The sequence below is a fragment of the Leuresthes tenuis genome, unplaced genomic scaffold, assembly GCF_036924035.1.
Source record: "Leuresthes tenuis unplaced genomic scaffold, fLeuTen1.0.hap1 SCAF_18, whole genome shotgun sequence".
In the NCBI taxonomy this organism is placed as follows: Eukaryota; Metazoa; Chordata; class Actinopteri; order Atheriniformes; family Atherinopsidae; genus Leuresthes; species Leuresthes tenuis.
Window position 1 is genome coordinate 2,301,516 of NW_027325372.1, and position 18,358 is coordinate 2,319,873.

The 18,358-nt window shown below is 44.6% G+C and overlaps 1 protein-coding gene across 2 annotated transcripts in view; it reads right to left on the reverse strand.

Annotated features, from left to right (window-relative positions):
- Nucleotides 1–18,358, reverse strand: part of pleca (plectin a) — a 132,186-nt gene that overhangs the window by 846 nt on the left and 112,982 nt on the right. For both annotated transcript variants that reach the window (XM_072370792.1, XM_072370791.1), the window contains 5 exons: nt 18,218–18,301; nt 18,039–18,143; nt 16,144–16,242; nt 10,011–13,358; nt 76–6,997 (listed from right to left, as the gene is read on the reverse strand). In XM_072370792.1, coding sequence (XP_072226893.1) covers nt 839–6,997; nt 10,011–13,358; nt 16,144–16,242; nt 18,039–18,143; nt 18,218–18,301 — 9,795 coding nt within the window. In that variant the 3' untranslated portion in view covers nt 76–838. The remainder of the gene's footprint in view (nt 1–75; nt 6,998–10,010; nt 13,359–16,143; nt 16,243–18,038; nt 18,144–18,217; nt 18,302–18,358) is intronic.

Below are 18,358 nucleotides of genomic sequence, written 5' to 3' on the forward strand. Positions count from 1 at the left end.
GGAACAACAACGTCAGACCACAGGACTTCCTGCAATTAAACAGGTAAATCCTTGAAAACATCAAGTACTTTTTACCTTTCAGAGTGTCCAGGAAAGCAGGAATTTACATGTGTTGGTCTTCGATGTCCAGTTGGTTTGATTGTTAGTTCCAGAGTTCATTTTTTTGCTTTTTGTTCACGTCACAAGGTGCACATGTTGCTCTAACTGCAGGCTTTATGACACATCACAACAGGGAGGAAGCTGCATTCGTGTATTTGAAGAGTATATGTGGCAGTGCAGTCCAGGAGAGAAAAGATCTTGAAGCTTGGCATTCTTTTTAATACTATTAATCTTTGCTAGACTCCATATTCTGCTCTGCAGAGTGGCTATAATTTCCTCAACATTCAGAAATATACACATGTAAAGAAGTTTTAGTTTATACATCCAATTTGGGTCGCTTTATAACTTTGCTTTGTGGTCTATCACACAGTATTTTAAGTAAATTGATGTGTTTGTGGAACACGTAATGCTCATGATAATGATCTTTAACAATCAAAAGACTCACAAACAATGGAAGCATTTGTGATATACTGGGAATAAACGGCTGTTGCTAATGCTAGCTGCTTACAGTATATAATAAGGAATCTGATGAGGCAGCATAACTGTGACTAAAAGTAAATGTGAAATATACAACAAAGAAAATAATTCATTTTGTAGAAAATTAAATATTAAAAGTCTTGTAACAACCCCATGCAGAGCAGAATAAAGGTAGTCTTTACTCCACAGAGTTAGGCATCTGGTGAGCACTGTGGTTTTAAAGCACATCCTTCCCCCAGAGAATCTCTCCTAAACCTGCAGTTCAGTATCGCCGGCTGTAGCTTGGTGAACTGTAGGAGGAAGACGAAAAGGTTGTAGTGAAACTAGACCCCGTGGCATCGAAGCTGCCTCTTCTGGAGCCTGACCTGGAACCTGTTCTTGAGCCAGATCGTGACCCCGTAGCGGAGCCAGACCCACTGATGCTATAGGGACTGTAAAGGCCTTTGCTCGACTGAGAAGATGCTTCAAGTAGTCTCAGACCGGTTCCCTCCTCTATCATGCTTCTTTCCATCGCATCCTTGTAGGAGATCTTAAGCTTGGTTTTAGGGCACGTGAGGTATTTTGAATATGCGCTAACATCTCGTAACTTCTGAGCTGTGCGTGCATCTAAGGTGCCCTTCTTCACAGCCTCATCTATAGAGACTCTGCCTGTAGCGTCTGGATCAATTAACCCACCAGTGAGATACTGGACCTCTAGGAATCGCTGTCCAGCCTCATAGTAAAGCCAGCCTTTCTTCAGAGCTTGGGCAGCGGACATTTTGGTTTTGGTTCTTGGATCTTCAAAGCCATTGTATGCTTTCTGGGCTAAACTGATGCGATCCACCATTATTTTATCCACAAGCCCTTTGTTCATTGCGTCTGCAATAGAGAATTTCTCCCCCGTGTTTGGGTCGATAATGCCTCCTATGCAGGCCTGAGCCTCCAGCAACCTTTGGCCTGTGATATTGTCAACAAGGTTTCTGTGAATGGCCTCTGTGACCGACACCTTCTCCAGTGTGTCTGTGTCTAAGATGCCGGCAACGGGACCAGTTTCTTCAGTTGGGTCGTTCCATGTGGTAGGTGGTGTTTTTATAGATGGTACTGGACTCATGGGGTAGGAGGAAGAGGAGCCGAAGGAGGATGACCGCGATCTGCTACCGCTCATGTTTCCAGACAGCATGTCTGCAAACTCGGTGATGGACAGTGTTCCGGCTCGGTACTGATCCAGGGCTGACTTGTCAATCAGTCCTCTTGAGATTGCATCATCAATATCATACTGCCGACCAGACCTTCTGTCAGTGATCATGGATTTCACAACTCCATTCGATGAGGTGATTGTAGTTTCCTCCCATTCACACTCCTGCTCTGCAAGCTCTAAATAGGTCTGATGGTCAATTAGCCCTTTCTGATATGCCTCATACACAGACATCTCTTTGCCTGACTCTGGGTCAACGATGACGACCCTTCTTTTGCGAACTGAAGACTTGGATGATGTCTTCCTCTCACGTTTCTTTTCTTTCAGCATCAGAAGACGAAGGCCGGTCTCTGGATCCGTCATACATCTCTCCATTAGCTGCAGATAGGTGAGATTTTCCTCAGTATTGGGGTCAAAGAAGCCTTTCGTGTCATCAGAGGGGTCGGTGAGGATCTCATTCATTTCCTCATCAAACAGGCCACGTTCATACGCTGTTTCAACCGGCAAACGGAGGCTCTCCTCTGGATCAATTATCCCACCAGTGGCAATTTGAGCCTCTAGCAGTCGTATGCCATGGTCTTTCAGAATGAGTCCCTTTTTCATAGCCTGGAAAAGAGAGATAACCTTGCCAGAATAAGGGTCCCTGTAGCCTGTGACAGCCCGTTCAGCTGAGAGGAGTTTGTCTTTAAACTCAGGGCCAACAACACCCATTTTTACTGCTTCAGCGACATTCAGTTTCAGGTTCTTAATGGGATCAATGACATAACCTGTGGCAGCTTGAGCTTCGAGGAGCTCAAATGCGGTACCTGGTCTTATCATGTTTCTCTTCATTGCTTGGTAAATTGACAGACTGTCTTTGCTAGATTCTACATACACACCGGCAATACAGCTGGTGCCTTCCAGGTACTTTTTCAGGCTTCTGCTGATCTCCTCAACTGAAATGATACCCTCAGTGAGTTCATTGTATGTCTTCTGATCGATGATCTGTGACCGAAGCAACTCATCCAACGTAATTTGTTTTCTGAGACCCTTAAAGAGAAGTCTTCTGTCTGCCAGTGAAAGCAACCGCAAACCACTTTGTTTGTCAACTCTGCATCTTTTCAACAGCTGTGCATAGGACTGCATCTCATCAGTTGTCGGATCCGTGTAACCGCGTACATCCGCGGTAGGTTCAGTTATTCTGTCAAGGGTCTCCTTGTTGATGTATCCTCGTTGCATGGCAACATCTACGGGAAGGTGGAAATAGTATTCAGGATCCATCAGCCCTCCTGTGGCATTCTGGGCCTCCAAAAGCCTCAAGGCATAGTCCTCAGGAATCAGGTCCTTTTTCATTGCCTGAAAGAGAGAAATCACTTTTCCACTGTATGGATCTTTGTAGCCTGTAACTGCCCGCTCAGCAGAGAGAAGTTTGTCATGGAGCTCAGGGCCGACGAGCCCCTTGCGTACAGCTTCGTCAACTGTTAGCAGCTCATCTTTTACTGGATCGATCATAAATCCAGTTGCTGCTTGTGCCTCGAGGAGTGTCAAAGCTACTTCAGGCTTAATCTTTCCATTCTTCATGGCCTGGTAAATGCTGATCTTTGGAGGACTGTCTGACATAATTCCAGCAATGCAACCAGTGCCAAAGAGGTACTGCTTTACCGATGGCATTTCCATCACCTCGCGAATTGTCATCTTTTCTTGCTTCAGGAGGTTGTATGTGTTCAAGTCAATGATTCGAGCACTGTACAACTCTTCGATAGTAACTCTTCTTCTGATGACATCACATGACATACTCTGTTCTGACTTTAGGTTCTCCCTTTGTTCAATTATTTCAATTATTATGATTAGCATTCTATCCTTTGAGATTTGCCCCAGGCGATACTGCTCCATGAGGCGGCGCCTCTCCTCTTCTGGAAGCATGTTTGAGTTCATGATCTCCCAAATGGTCATGCTCTTCCCTGCAAAGTTCTTATGTGGGATCTCAATTGGAGTGCTGGACAGATCCCTCTCGGTTTGCTCTTCTGTGTACTCATAAGCTGTCTCAACAGGAGCAGGAGCTTCAACCTTTGACAGAGGCAGGTAGCACAGACCAGAGTTGGGATCTCTTCTGCACTTCTCCAGCAACTGTTTGTAGGTAACGCTTTCATTGGTGTTGGGATTGGTGAAACCTTTAACGTCACCTGAGGGTTCGTTGAAGGATTTGGCCATTTGTTTGCTGAGATAGCCACGCTGAATGGCCACTTCGTTGGGAACACGGTGGCTGCTAACAGGATCAATCATGCCTCCTGTTGTAAACTGAGCTTCCAGAAGAGGAATAGCATGCTCCCTCAACACGAGCTCTTTCTTCATGGCTTGGAACAGAGAAATCTTATTGCCCGTGTATGGATCTTTGTATCCTGTCACAGCTTTTTCAGCCGACAGGAGTTTCTCATGAAGCTCTGGGCCAACAGCTCCTACCTTCACAGCATCGTCCACAGAGTATTTCAGGTTTTTGACCGGATCGGTTATAAAACCAGTTGCAGCTTGAGCTTCAAGAAGAGCAAGTCCAGTGTTATGTTGCAAAACATTATTTTTCATTGCTTGATATATGCTTAACTTTTCATCTGAATCCTCCATGGTAATGCCATCAATGCGGTCGGCGCCCTGCAGGTACTTTCTGACTTTATCGGTTTGACTGACTTCTTTGGGCGTCTTTTTACCCTGCTGGAGTTGATCGAATAAAGATTTATCGATGATGTTGGAATTGAGCAGCGAGCTGGCAGTGACCGGTGCCCTAAGGCCTTCAAAGCAGGCTTCTTCCTTTGTTTTGCCCTCTTTTTCATCGACCATTGTTATCACTATCTTTATCAATTTCTCAATTGTTACCTGTCCCATTCTGTACTGACGAATCAGTTCTATTCTTTGTTCCTCAGTGATGTATTCAGAGTGTATGATCTCCCATATTGTGACTTTTCTCCCTTTGAAAGGTCCATACTCCAGCTCCATGCTTGTTTGGTTCAAGGCCTCTTTTGTTTTGGCCTCTGTAATCTGTTTGTCTCCTTTTGGCTTTGGAGCCTTCTTTGAGAGAGGAAGCAATGGCAGTCCGGTTTCTTTGTCGGTGACACATTTCTTCAAGAGCTGTGTGTAGGTTGCATCCTCCTGTGAGTTGGGATCATAAAATACTTTTGTTTCATCTGTGTTTTTGTTTAGAGTCTTGCTGAGTTCCTCATCAAAATATCCACGCTTGCATGCTACCTCATGTGGGATGCGACAGCTTTTAATGGGGTCAATAACTCCACCTGTTGAAAGTTGTGCTTGTAGCAGACGGATGCCTTGGTCTTTCTTCACAAGGCCTTTGTTCATGGCTTCAAAAAGAGACACTTTTTTCCCAGTATAAGGATCACTGAAGCCACTGACAGCTCTCTCCGCTGACAGGAGGCGTTCATGCAGCTCTGGACCAACAAGACCTGACTTAACAGCCTCATCAACAGGGATCCTCTCATTTTTTACAGGATCAATCATAAACCCTGTCGCTGCTTGAGCTTCTAGAAGATTCAGAGCAGTCTCTTGAGAGAGTAATTCTTTCTTCATGGCCTGATAGAAAGGCATTTTTTCCTTGGTTGGTTCGTTCAGCAGTCCTGCGATGCTGGGTGATCCTTGCAGGGCCTTCTTCACAGAATCCATCTCAGAGACCTCTTTCACTGAGATCTGTCCATTGCTCAATTTGTTGAACAGATCTTTGTTTATGATCTTGGACTCTAGCAGTTCATTGGCCGAGACTGGAGCCCGTAAACCATGGAAAACATTCCCACTGTTCTTCTCCTTGTCTTCCACAACGGTGATGACAATTTTAATGATCTTCTCCACTGTGATCTTGCCAGTCTTGTACTGGCGAATCAGTTCTCTTCTTTGCTCTACAGTGAAATATTCTGAATTTATCACCTCCCAGATGGTAACAGTTTTTCCTTTGAACCTCCCAAATGGAATGTCAACATTAGATTTACTGAACACCTCTTTGGTCTCCACATCTGTGTACGTTCCATCACTGTGAGCAGCTTTCTCCGTCACTGGTAGTATCAGCAGGCCAGTCTCTGCATCCTTGGTGCATTTCTCCAGTAACTGTTTGTAGGTGAGCTGCTCCTGAGTGCTGGGGTCTATGAATAGTTTGCAGTCATCACTGGGATCAGTGAGTTTCTTGTTCATGTCAGCATCAAACTGACCCTGCTTATAGGCCGTCTGAAGTGGCACTCTATGGCTGTTGATGGGGTCAACAATGCCACCAGTTGCAAGCTGGACATCTAGGAATTTTGTGGCTTGCTCCTTCTCAATAAGACCCTTCTTCATGGCCTCAAACAGAGAAATCTTGGCTCCAGTATATGGATCTTTAAAGCCAGTGGCTGCCCGCTCTGCAGACAGCATCTTGTCATGGAGTTCAGGGCCAATTAACTGCTCCTTAACAGCCTCATCTACAGAGAGAAGTTTGTTTTTCCGAGGATCAACAATGTAGCCTGAGGCAGCTTGAGCTTCTAGGAGCATTGCAGCAGTGTTGGGAGTAATCATGTTCTCTGTCATGGCCTGATAGACACTCATCTTCTCTTTGGATGGAGTCAGGACACCTCCAACACAGCTCTGGCCCTTCAGGCAGGATCTCACCTTTTCATTCTTTTCAAGGTCTTGCACCGAGACTTTACCCTTTTTCAGTTTGTCCAACTCCTTCTTGGTCAGGACACCGATGTCATGAAGCCTTTCAGCAGGAACTTTCTCTCTAATTCCATCAAACACTAACAGCGATTCTCCATCTTTCTTCACTCCGTCCACCTCGACGGAGCCGTTTAAAACCTCGGGAACCTTATCAGTCTGAACTTCGCTTTCCTTCATTTTGGATGAACCCTGTTTGGAAGCAACTTCAAGACTCTGCAGTTTTTCTCTGAGCTTTTTGTTCTCGTCCTCTAAGAGTTTTTCTTGTTCAAGCCTTTTCTTTTCAAGCACTTCCATCTCTTTCTGCTTGATTTTCATCTCCTCCTCGGCTTTCTTCTGTTTCTTCACAGCATCATCCATAATGGCCTGAAGTTTTTTCTTCTCCTCTTCCATTAGCTTACGCTGACGCTCCTGTTCTTCTTCAAGAGCTTTGGCCTTTTTAACTTCATCCTCAAACTGCTTCTCGAGCTTCTTTTTCGCATCTTCAACGGCCTTTTCTCTTTTCAGCAACAGCTCCTTCTCAGAGAGGAAAGACTGCTGAAGAATGGCCTTCTCTTGCTCAATTTGCTCTTGCTGGGCATTTGCCATCTATTTGAAGAAAGGGAAGGAAAGAATTAGTACACAAAACATCACTCAATCATTGCTCACACCATTCATTTGTCTTGTCAGTACCATATATTTGAAGCTACCACCAGCAGCCAGTTAGCCTAACTTAGCATCAGTTTTGGAAATTGCTCGTCACCTGTTGACAAACCCTTAAGGTGGAATTTTCAGCTGTCCCAGAAAAAAGATGACGTATCTTTAAGGCCAATGATAGCCAGGGACAAATTTCAGACAGAGTCAGAAATGGACGCTGCTACGACCTACGATCTACAAGCCGGCTAACATGAACGTAGCATGGAATAGTGTGATGACCAACCCCACACTGGCGCCACAGCGTAACAACTGAAAGAAACCTAAACAATGTAGCTGGAAGCCAAAAGTAAGCCCAACTTATAGAGTTAAAGCAAAGAAGATGATCCGATCGACTCGTGGTACGATGCCTCCAGCTCACGCTGACCATCAAATAGGACGAAGCATGTATGGAACACATTCACATATTATCACACACTGCAGTAAACTCCACAGTCAGTTAAAACAACCTGCTTTACTGTCATGTGACGCTTTAAAACTGAGGTTAGAAAGTATCATCATTGCAAACATGAAGCATAATGTCGGAGCCAGGTTCCTTACCGGGGGCTCACACCAAAAGCATCGTGAGCGGCCAGCTGCCATTCATTTTCAATGTAAGCTGGCGTCGATGAGCGGCCGGCGTTGTGAGCTTCAAGAGTTGAAAAAGACTCAACTTTATGTAAATGAGCAGTGACGCGACGACAGCCAATTAGGGTCGATCTGGATTCCGAAAACGGAAAAAAGGCGGGAAAAAAATGGTGGAAAAAAGGCGGAAAAAAATGGAAAACAGCAGAGCGCAAACACAAAGAAGGCTGCCCAGAGTACGATCCATGGTGAAAGAGGGAACCGATGTATGGATGGATAATTATATATATATATGCTAGTTGCTATACATATAAGCCCCGCCCCTTTGGCCGCTTCCGGCTTCTCTGGCTGCTTCCGGCGGCAGAAGAAGCACAAGCGGCGGGTTGTGAGCGTCGTGAGCGGCTGTGGTCGCTCACAACGCTTTTGGTGTGAGCCCCCGGTTACATCATACTGCGCTACACAGTAGAAATAAGACAGGAAGTCTTACAGGAAGCACATTATTCACATGCCATGACCGGCTGAAGTTTTACTCTCATGCACTTTGGTTCAGTTCATGTTTCAGACGTGCTTTTAAATAAAATTTACATGCACAAACGTAACAACAGTGTTTTAGCATCTGAAGCTAAATTTTAACCACACGCTTCATCCTCAACCTGGAGCTACACCAAAGACGCCTCATCTCGTGACATCAAATTCAGTTTGCACACATTCACCAGGTTGACAACAGCAAATAAGAAGGGCTCTGAACAACGACACTCTACGAGCTTATCCTACTACCCAGGGATGAGTTGCTCCACACTGGCCAACAGGAACATGACTGATGTGCATTTTCCATGAAGCAACATTTGCTTTAAAGAACAGGTCCCCCCTCTGTTCATTGAGCTCCTCTGGCTGCCCTTAGCCGCCCGCATCAGATCCAAGTCCCTGATGTTAGCTACAAAGAGCTTAATGGAACGGCTCCATCTACTTGAATGCTCTTGCAAAGGCTTCTGTCCCAACTGGGTCCCTCCGTTGGTCCCAGGATTGTCGTCTAGCAGCTCCTACACCACGCCTAAGACAATCCAAACTCTGTTCATGTGTCGTCCCACGATGGTGGAATGACCTACCGAGCGCTACCAGAACAGGGGCGTCCCTGTCTATCTTCAAGAAGCTCCTGAAAACCCAGCTCTTCAGAGAGCATCTCCTATCCCAGCACTTACCTTGTACTTCCCTCCCCCCTCTATCTCTGCACTTTATCTTTCTGCTCTTCCTTCTATGCCTGCACCCTATCTCTACTCTGTCCCCTCTGACAGAGTCGGACTCCTGGGTTCCTTATATGTAGCTTATTGTTAGCTTTTTATAAAGCTGTTATACCTTCATTTGTAAGTCACTTTGGATAAAAGCGTCTGATAAATACAGAAACAGAAACTCTATGCTTGACCGAATAGTTCATAACACATTGTTCTGCAGTTATTTCAGTTTTACTCTGACTTTAAGGTCAATATTGAGAATCCTGGCACACAAAAGAAAAGTAGGACCCGAAAATTAGCCAAAATTCTACAAGAAAAGGTCACATTTAGTCTAAAAATGGATTTGTCAACCAACATTTCACAATGATGTGGTTGATGACGCGCCTTTATGACAACATCTGCACTTAAATGAACCAAATAACTGCTAAAACGTGAATAATAAAGTCTTTCTGCACTTCCTTCTATGCCTGCACCCTATCTCTACTCTGTCCCCTCTGACAGAGTCGGACTCCTGGGTTCCTTCTATGTAGCTTATTGTTAGCTTTTTATAAAGCTGTTATATCTTCATTTGTAAGTTGCTTTGGATAAAAGCGTCTGATAAATACAGAAACAGAAACATAAATCTCGTGTAAAGCCTCATGTTTACACTGATGTTGATCTTTTCTTCAACTATGTGATAAAGCACATATGTCAAAGTCCGGTCCTCGATGGCCGCTGTCCTGCAGGTTTTAGATGTTTCCCTGCTTCAACACACCTGATTCAGATGAAATGGATCTCTTCGAAAGATTATTAAGTTCTGCAGCAGTCTGCTAATGATGCATTGATCTGATTCAGGTGCGTTGGAGCAGGGAAACACCTAAAACCTGCAGGACAGCGGCCCTCCAGGACCAGAGTTTGACATTCCTGTGATAAGGCATTCACAAATTTCCCAATAAGTGAAACTATTCCTTTCAGGATTTGTTAGCGACTGATGACTTTCATATAAATTGCTGGATTTTCCAAGAAGGCTCCAGAATTTACATGCAAAGTGTCTGCGGTTTCTATTCCTCTGGGGTTAGTGTCTTTAACAGGATCGAGTTAGTTGCAAGGATTCTACAGACTGACTGTCACAATACCTGTTTAGATTTCTTCTGAAGGTCCTCTGCATCCTTTTTCAGTTTCTCCCTCTCTTTCTCCAGGTCACTGATAGCTTTCTTTAAGTCATCGGCTTCTCTGGTGCTCTGCAGCCTCTGTGTCTCCAGTTTCTGAACAACAACTTCCGTCGTCTGTTTTTCCGTCTGTTGAAGACGAGCTTTTGCTTCCTCGGCTTGTTTCTTGAACTTCTTCGCCTCCTCGTCAGCTTTTGCCTGAGCGTCACTGAGCTCTTTCACCCTCAGTCTCAGCTTCTCTGCTTCAGCTGAGACCTCCAGCTGCCTCTTCCGCTCTGCCTCCAGAGACTTTTGGAAGCCTTGTGTCTCCTTGTCAAGGCGCTGCTGGATCTGTTGTTTGTCCTCCTGGAGTTTTTTGGCCTTCTCTTGTGCCTGGTCCTTCAGTTTCTGGAGCTTCTCTGCTTCGGCCCTCAGTTTTGTAGCCTCTTGGATGGCCTGCATCTTCTCCTTCAGCATCTTCTCTGCGATGGCCCTCTGATCGGCCAAATCAGACTCAGCAGCCTGCCTCTGCCTGGCTGCTTCTTCAGCCTCCACACTGAGTCGAGCAGCTTCCTCCGCCAGCATTTTCATTTTCTCTGCCTCATCCAGAAGTAATTTCTGGGTGTTATCTTTGTCTTTCTGCATGAGGCGTCGGTTTTCTTCCTCGATCTTGAGCTTGATCTTGAGGAGCTCATCCATCTGGGACTTCACTTTGGACAGTTCATCCTCCACCTGCGCCTTCTGTCTGACGGCATCATTGACTTCGTCTTTAAGTCGCTGAAGCTCAGCATCCAACACGGCTTTCTGCTTATCGGTTTCATCCAGCTGCAGTTTAACCTTTGTGAGCTCCTTCTCCACCTGAGATTTCTGCTTCACAGCCTTTTCTGCCTCCTTTTTGTGCTTGGCCATCTCTGCGTCTGCTTGCTGCTTCTGCTTTAGAGCCGCCGCCTCTGCTGCAGCTCGCTTGGAGGCCTCCTCCTCCGCCTCTTTCCTCAGTCTCTCTGCATCTTTTTGAGCTTTGGCCTGTTTAGCAGCTTCATCCTCTGCAGCTTTTTTCATTTTTTCAGCTTCCTCCGCTTTCTGACGAAGCAAAGCGGCCTCTTTCTCGGCTTTCTCTTTGGCCTTCTCTGCAGCCTCTGCAAGCTTCTTGGCGTTTTTAAACTCATCTTTCAGCTTTTCCTGAGCAAGAACGTCCTCTTTGTTCTTGCTGAGCACATCCTGAGCCTTCTGCTCGGCAGCGCTGCGTTTCTCAGCCGCCTCTTTGGCCAGGATGACCTGCTTCTCTGCCTGTTTTTCAGCTTGTTCTTTCTGCTTATTGGCATCTGCAGCTTTCTTTTTGAGCCGCTCGACTTCGTCCTGAGCAGCTTTGCATTGTCGCGCTGCCTCCTCTTCTGCCGCAGCAATCCTCTTCACCTTCTCCTCGGCTTCCTTCCTCTTCCTCTCCTCCTCTGCAGCGAGCTTTTTCAGTTTCTCCGCCTCCTCTTCAGCCTTTAGTTTGCTCTTCTGCGTCTCATCTGCAATGCCCTTCAGTTTTTTTAATTCCACCTCCAAACCGGATTTCTCTTTTGAAGCTTTGTCAAAGTTGATCCTGATGATATGGATCTCCTCCTCCACCACCTTCTTCTGCTTCAGAGTCTCTTCAACGATAGTTTTCTGTCTCTCCAGCTCAGAATCAGATGAGCTCTTCAGGTGTGTGATTTTCTCCACAATCTCTCGCTTATGCTGAGCAGCTTGGTCCTCCAGCAGCTTCCTCTGGTAGGCCTCCTCCTCAGCTTTTCTCTTGAGCCTCTCATTCTCCGCTTCTTTAGCTTTCAGGGCAATCTCTGCTTCAGTCTTCAGGCGAGTTGCCTCGTTGATGGCAGCCAGTTTTTCTTTGAGGATTTTCTCAGCCTCTGCTCTCTGCTTGGCCGCCTCTTCCTCTGCGATCTGCCTCTGCTTCTTTGCCTCTTCTGACACTGATCTCAGTCTGGCGGCTTCCTCGGCGAGTTGCTTCATTTTCAGTGCTTCAGACTCCAGAAGCTGTTTGCTCTTCTCTGTTTTTGACAGGGTCTCCTTCTCAGCCTGAACCTTCATGTGCAGAAGAGCGTCCATCTCACTTCTGACTTTGGCCAGCTCCTCCTGAAGTTGTTTCCTCTGTTTTTCTGCAGCGCTCACCTCATTTTTCAGACGCTGCAGCTCGTTATCCAGCAGGCCGCGCTGCTGTTCAGCGTGTTCAAAGTCCGCCTTTAAGCGTATGCATTCTTGTTCGGCAGAAAGCTTTTGCTGAGCGACTTGTTCTGCAAATTTCCTCTGTTTTTCCAGCTCGTCCTCGGCGTTCTCCTTCTGCTTTAGTGCAGCCTCCTCAGCTTTCCCTCTTTTCTTGGCGTCCCGCTCTGCTTCCAGCTTCTGTCTCTCTGCTTCCTCCTGAGCCTGACTCTTCTTCTGCGCTTCCTCCTCAGCTCGTAGCCGGAGGCGCAGAGCCTCGTTGGCTTTCTGCCTCCATGTTTCCAGCTCTTTTTCTGCTTGCTCCCTGGCTTTGTTGGCCTCCTCCTGCTGTTTCCGGAGCTTTTCTGCTTCCTCCTGCAGCTGGAGGACGGTGCCCTGCTCTCTCTTGAGAGATTTCTCCAGTTCCGTTGCCTTTTCAGTGAATGACGTGGATCTGGTTTGCAGCTCTGTGGCGGCGGTCTTCTGCGCCACCTCCTCTACCACCTTAATCTGCCTTATCTTTTCCTCCTCAGCCTGCTTCATGCGCCTCTCTGCCTCCTCGGCCTGCATTTTGAATTTCTGCAGCTCGTCCAGGGCTTTCTGCTTTTGCTTGGCCGCCTCTTTCTCTGCTTCAGATTTACGCTTCAGCTCATCTTCGGCGGTTTTCTTCTTCTGCGTCTCCTCAGTCACCTGCTTGCGAAGCCTTTCTGCCTCGTCCTGAGCAGCTTTCCGGAGCTTCTCAGCCTCAGCAGCCTTGTCTCTGAGCTTCTGTAACTCAGTCTCAGATGTGGTTTTCTGTTTCATTGTGGTCTCTAACTGAACTCGAATGATGTGGATTTCCTCCTCGATCTTGGTACGACTCAGCAGCGCCTCCTCCAGCTGCTGACTCTTGGACTTGATCTCCTGCTCTGACAAACTCTTCAGCTGATGCAGCTCCTGTTGGATGTTCTGCTTCTGCTTCTCAGCATCCACTGCAACATCTTGCCTCTTGTTGGCCTCTTCTTTCATCTTCAGTTTCAGCTCTGTGGCCTCTTGCTCTGCTTTGGCCACAGATTTCGCCTGAGCTTCAGCCAGCTGCTTCTGCTTATCTAATTCAGCCTGTATCTCGGCCATTTTCCTCCTCTCCTCTTCTTTTAGCTTTTCAGAAGCTTTCTGTATTAGTAGAAGCAAAGAGGGAGTAAAAGGGAATGGAGAGACTGTTAGAGGTGTTAGATAACTGAATAAAATCTCAATATGAAAGGAGATACAACACATGTAGGTACATAAGGATGTAAATACATGATAATATTATAGCATACGCTCTATAAGACTATTTCTACTAGAGGGAAATGTTTTGGGAAATGCTCGTCATGTTCACTAATTGTACGGCACAAACACAGACTCCACTTTGCTGCCATGCATCTGAAACATTATAACTCACATTTATTCAGGTGGTCTAAACTATATTGTGGATAGGATATAAGAAACTGCAGATTATGTGTATCTGATCTTCAGGGTATGTTGCTACTGATGCATTTTCACAAAACTCCTGATTAAAAACACTTTCTAAAAGCTAACCGAGGAGAAGTAAGTAAGGAACAAATAATCAGCAGCAAGCAAAAAGTATCAAATGAAACCCTGCAGCAGACCTAAATCAAGGAAATATGAAACCATCCTGTGAGTTAAATAAAGTTTAAAATGAATTGTTTGAAAGGAGTTCCACTGTTAAGGATTAGCAAAGTGATGCAGCAAACACAGCATGATCTGAGCATGGAGTCAGTTTGGTGAGAAGACAGATGTCCACCAACAAGCCACAAAAACTGTGAGAACACGCTGGAAAACATAAAAACATGAAGCCTGAGGCGAGTACAGCTGAACGATACCGATGAGGAAGGTTCAACATTTTAGAAACCTGTCATATTGATTTAGGAAAAGTTGTTGCTTTAACGTTTAAATCGTGCTTAAATCGTGTTTAAATCGAGCTTAAATAGTGATTAAATGGAGCTTAAATTGAGCTTAAATCGAGATTAAATCATGTTTAAATAGAGCTTAAATCTAGCTTAAATCGTGTTTAAATGGTGCTTAATTCGTGCTTAAATTGAGCTTAAATAGTGTTTAAATCGTGTTTAAATCGTGCTTAAATTGAGCTTAAATAGTGTTTAAATGGTGCTTAATTCGTGCTTAAATTGAGCTTAAATAGTGTTTAAATAGTGTTTAAATCGTGCTTAAATGGTGCTTAAATCACGCTTAAATCGAGCTTAAATCGTGCTTAAATGGTGCTTAAATTGAGCTTAAATCGTGTTTAAATCGTGCTTAAATGGTGCTTAAATGGTGCTTAAATTGAGCTTAAATCGTGTTTAAATCGTGCTTAAATCGAGCTTAAATGGAGCTTAAATCGTGTTTAAATGGAGCTTAAATGGAGCTTAAATCGTGTTTAAATCGTGCTTAAATCGTGCTTAAATGGAGCTTAAATCGTGTTTAAATCGTGCTTAAATCGTGCTTAAATGGAGCTTAAATCGTGTTTAAATGGAGCTTAAATTGTGCTTAAATCGAGCTTAAATCGTGTTTAAATAGAGCTTAAATCGTGTTTAAATCGTGCTTAAATCGTGTTTAAATGGTGCTTAATTCGTGCTTAAATTGAGCTTAAATCGTGTTTAAATCGTGCTTAAATCACGCTTAAATCAAGCTTAAATCGTGCTTAAATGGTGCTTAAATTGAGCTTAAATCGTGTTTAAATCGTGCTTAAATCGTGCTTAAATGGAGCTTAAATCGTGTTTAAATGGAGCTTAAATGGAGCTTAAATGGTGTTTAAATGGAGCTTAAATGGTGCAAGACATTCAAAATAAGCCCCGCCTCCTCTTGCAGTCCCAAGCGTAGCATCGTGACATTAAAAATTAGCGTATCGTGTTCACGTAGAGGCTGACTGCGGCCGAACCCCACTGCCATCAGGTGCCAGATGTTTGCAGCTGTTAGCAGAGTTTTTGATGTTAAAGTGAAACCTTTTGACACTGGTTTGATGCTCCTCCTGGTCCTGACTGGTTGTTTCACTCAGAAAAGGCGATTTGTGCCTCGGTAGCACCAACAGGAGCCAAATTAACTTGATTTTTCTCCACAGATTGTCAGCTTGACTGGATTCTTACAGTAAAGATGGGGGCAAACTAGCTTTGTTTGTAGCTTTGGACAATGCTAACTTTATTTCTGCGCTCCTAAGACATAATCACAGAACAACCGATGGGAAAACACAGGCTTTTAACTTCACTCCTAAAACCACGGCAACGCAGGTATGTCTCTAAAAGTGTGACTAAAGGTTAGTTTTAATCAGTTTAAATATTTTTAGACCTGAAAACACCACTTTGGCCATTTTTTAAACTAAGATTTGAGTTTTCGTATTTAATTTAAGTGTTTTTAACCAGTTTATACAATAAACTGAAATTGATATCCATCTTTTACAGGGAGCTGAAGATTTATGAGAGATTTCCAAAGACTTGTGAACCTTCCGTTCACCACAAAAAGGGATCTGATGAGATGACAAATGAGGTGGACCGAGAGGGTTTTTAAATACCTTTTGCTTTGGGGTTAATTCATCTCTTAATCGTGTGAATAATATTCATCAAGACAAAGCACTGGCAAGCAGGTCAAAAGGATCAAACACAACAGAAAGTTAGAAAAGAAGAGAAGGGGAAAAATGAAGTGTCAGAGGAGGCCGGAGGCCGGCCTGAAGCCTTCCAGCCACATGTGGGTGATTTAAGAAGCAACTTCCAAAGAAAAAGGCAAAAAGCAGTTGAGATATTTCTAATGTAACTGAATTCGGAGCTTATTTCTGAGACTTTAAGGGATCGTGTGACATGATTTCACTGAATACAAAGTGTAGGAGAATGAGAGACATGCAGAGTTCTGCAGTGGGATGTGATGTGCTGCAGAAACCAGGAGGTTTGCTTCACCACTGAGGAACACTTACCTCATCTTCCTCCAGGCGGCGCTGTGTGTCTGTGATGAATTTAATGTACTGGCTGGTGAGTGTCATCAGCTCACTGTAGCGGGTTCTCAGCGTAACGTACTGAAACAGAGACAGAGGACAGCAGGACAGAGGTTAAAGAGAAACAGAGTTTTTATCAGTTCTCAGCAGCTTTAAAGTGAATCTCTGGTCTGAGCTCCTTTATTCTCCAACACAGCCTGAACCCTCTGAGACAAGCTTTCTGTCATTTCTTTAAGGAGTCTTCAGGAATAGTTCTCCAGGTTCTAAAATGTCTGGTTTAAACCGCGAAAAGTGGCATAAAATGGGTCGTTTAGCTACAGTTAACTAAATGCAGCTGCTTTCTGTCTGCAGCCAGCCACTAACTTTACTTTGTTAAATGATTTTGAGGATGAAATTGCTGCTGCAGAGATTAATCGGGTTCAATAATGTGCTGAAGTCCTGATCCTGCCCTGATAGTGTTTCTATATTTACAGGAAAACAGGAAGCAGCTGCAGAGATTCACTGAAACATGATAAAACATGAACATAAACCCAGAATCTGAGGCAGAAACAGAGTTTTTATCAGTTCTCAGCAGCTTTAAAGTGAATCTCTGGTCTGAGCTCCTTTATTCTCCAACACAGCCTGAACCCTCTGAGACAAGCTTTCTGTCATTTCTTTAAGGAGTCTTCAGGAATAGTTCTCCAGGCTTCTTGAAGGACATCCCAAAGCTCTTCTTTGGATGTGGGCTGCCTTTTGTTCCGTTCTCTGTCAGATGATCCCACACTGCTTCAATAATGTTGAGGTCCGGGCTCTGGGGAGGATTCATCCCTCCATAAGACCTGTTGCCACTGATTTTCAGTCCACTTCTTGTGTCATTTGGCACAGCTCAGCCTTTTCTCCCTGTTTCCCTTCCTTAAGAACGGCTTCTTGACAGCCACCCTTCCATGGAGACCATTTCTGATGAGGCTTGGGCCAACAGCAGATGGATCAGCTGAAGGTCCAGATGCATCTCTCAGGTCCTGTCAGGTCACAGCTGGATTTTTTCCTCTTTCTTAAGGACATCACTTTCAGATCCTGTTCATCTGCTGGAGATAGTTTTTTAGGCCTGACACTTCTTCTTTTGTCCTCCACTTGTCCAGTTTCCTCAAATGTTTTAAGGACACACTGCACACCATGCTGAGATATGCCAAGTTTTCAGCTAATAGCTCTTTGGGAATCACCTTGTTGCTGCAGAAATCCTATTTTCTGTCTGTCAAACTGTGTTTTCTTTGCTGTTTTTCATAGATGCAGCTAAAGAAATGGGAACAAATGATGTGTCTTTGTGACAAAGTGCCTAAAGATCCAGTTTAAAAAGGCTTCTTTGCTAAGTTGTCTGTTCTGTGTCGACACAACACTGGTTCATCCCTTGAGTTAGGAGCCTTTTTTCTGCCTGGATGCTTCATAGCTCAGAGTTAAGTGGCTGAACAAAGAAAAAACACTGAAAATGCTCAGGTACAAGGACTGAAAATGAGTGGAAAAGCAGAAAATGTCCAAAGAAAAACTCTGAAAGAGCTTCAGAAAGCTGGAGAAGTATTGATCAGGACACTTTAAAGGTTACAGGAAGGTCTGGCTGCTTGGAAGGAAACATTATAAACTGCTCAACACTTTTTCACGGTACTTTAATCACAGAAATGCAAACACAATGTTGGCGTTTCATTCAGAAACATCTCATTGAGGAAAACCAGTTATTTCTCTCGGAGTTAGGAGCCTTTTTTCTGCCTGAATGGTTCAAAGGTCAGAGTTCAGTGGCTTAGCAAAGGGACAGCAGCCTTTATGATGTTTATCGATTGAATCTAAAGAAGGGAAATAGCTGATCAATCAGCTTTACTGAGTAAAGCTCGTCTGTGTTTGATACTAACCTCTTGGATGATGTCATCAGATGCACACTCCATTTTGGGCTTTTTAAGAGGAGATGCCATGGGATCCTGGAGGGCTTTGTATGTCAAGATCAGGAGCTCGTAATCCTTCATGAAAAGAGAAAAAGTCAAGCCCAGAACTAGACTTTCTCTGCAGTTAAGCAGCATTTAGCAGTTCTTACCTTGACAGAATCGACGTAAGCTTTTGCATTTTTCTGGCAGTTTTCAATGTCGTCCTTGTTTCTCTCAATTTCCTCCAGGAGCGTCTGTAAGAATCAGTAAAACAGATGAGATTTTCCACTCAGCGGGGCCGTTTTTTCCTC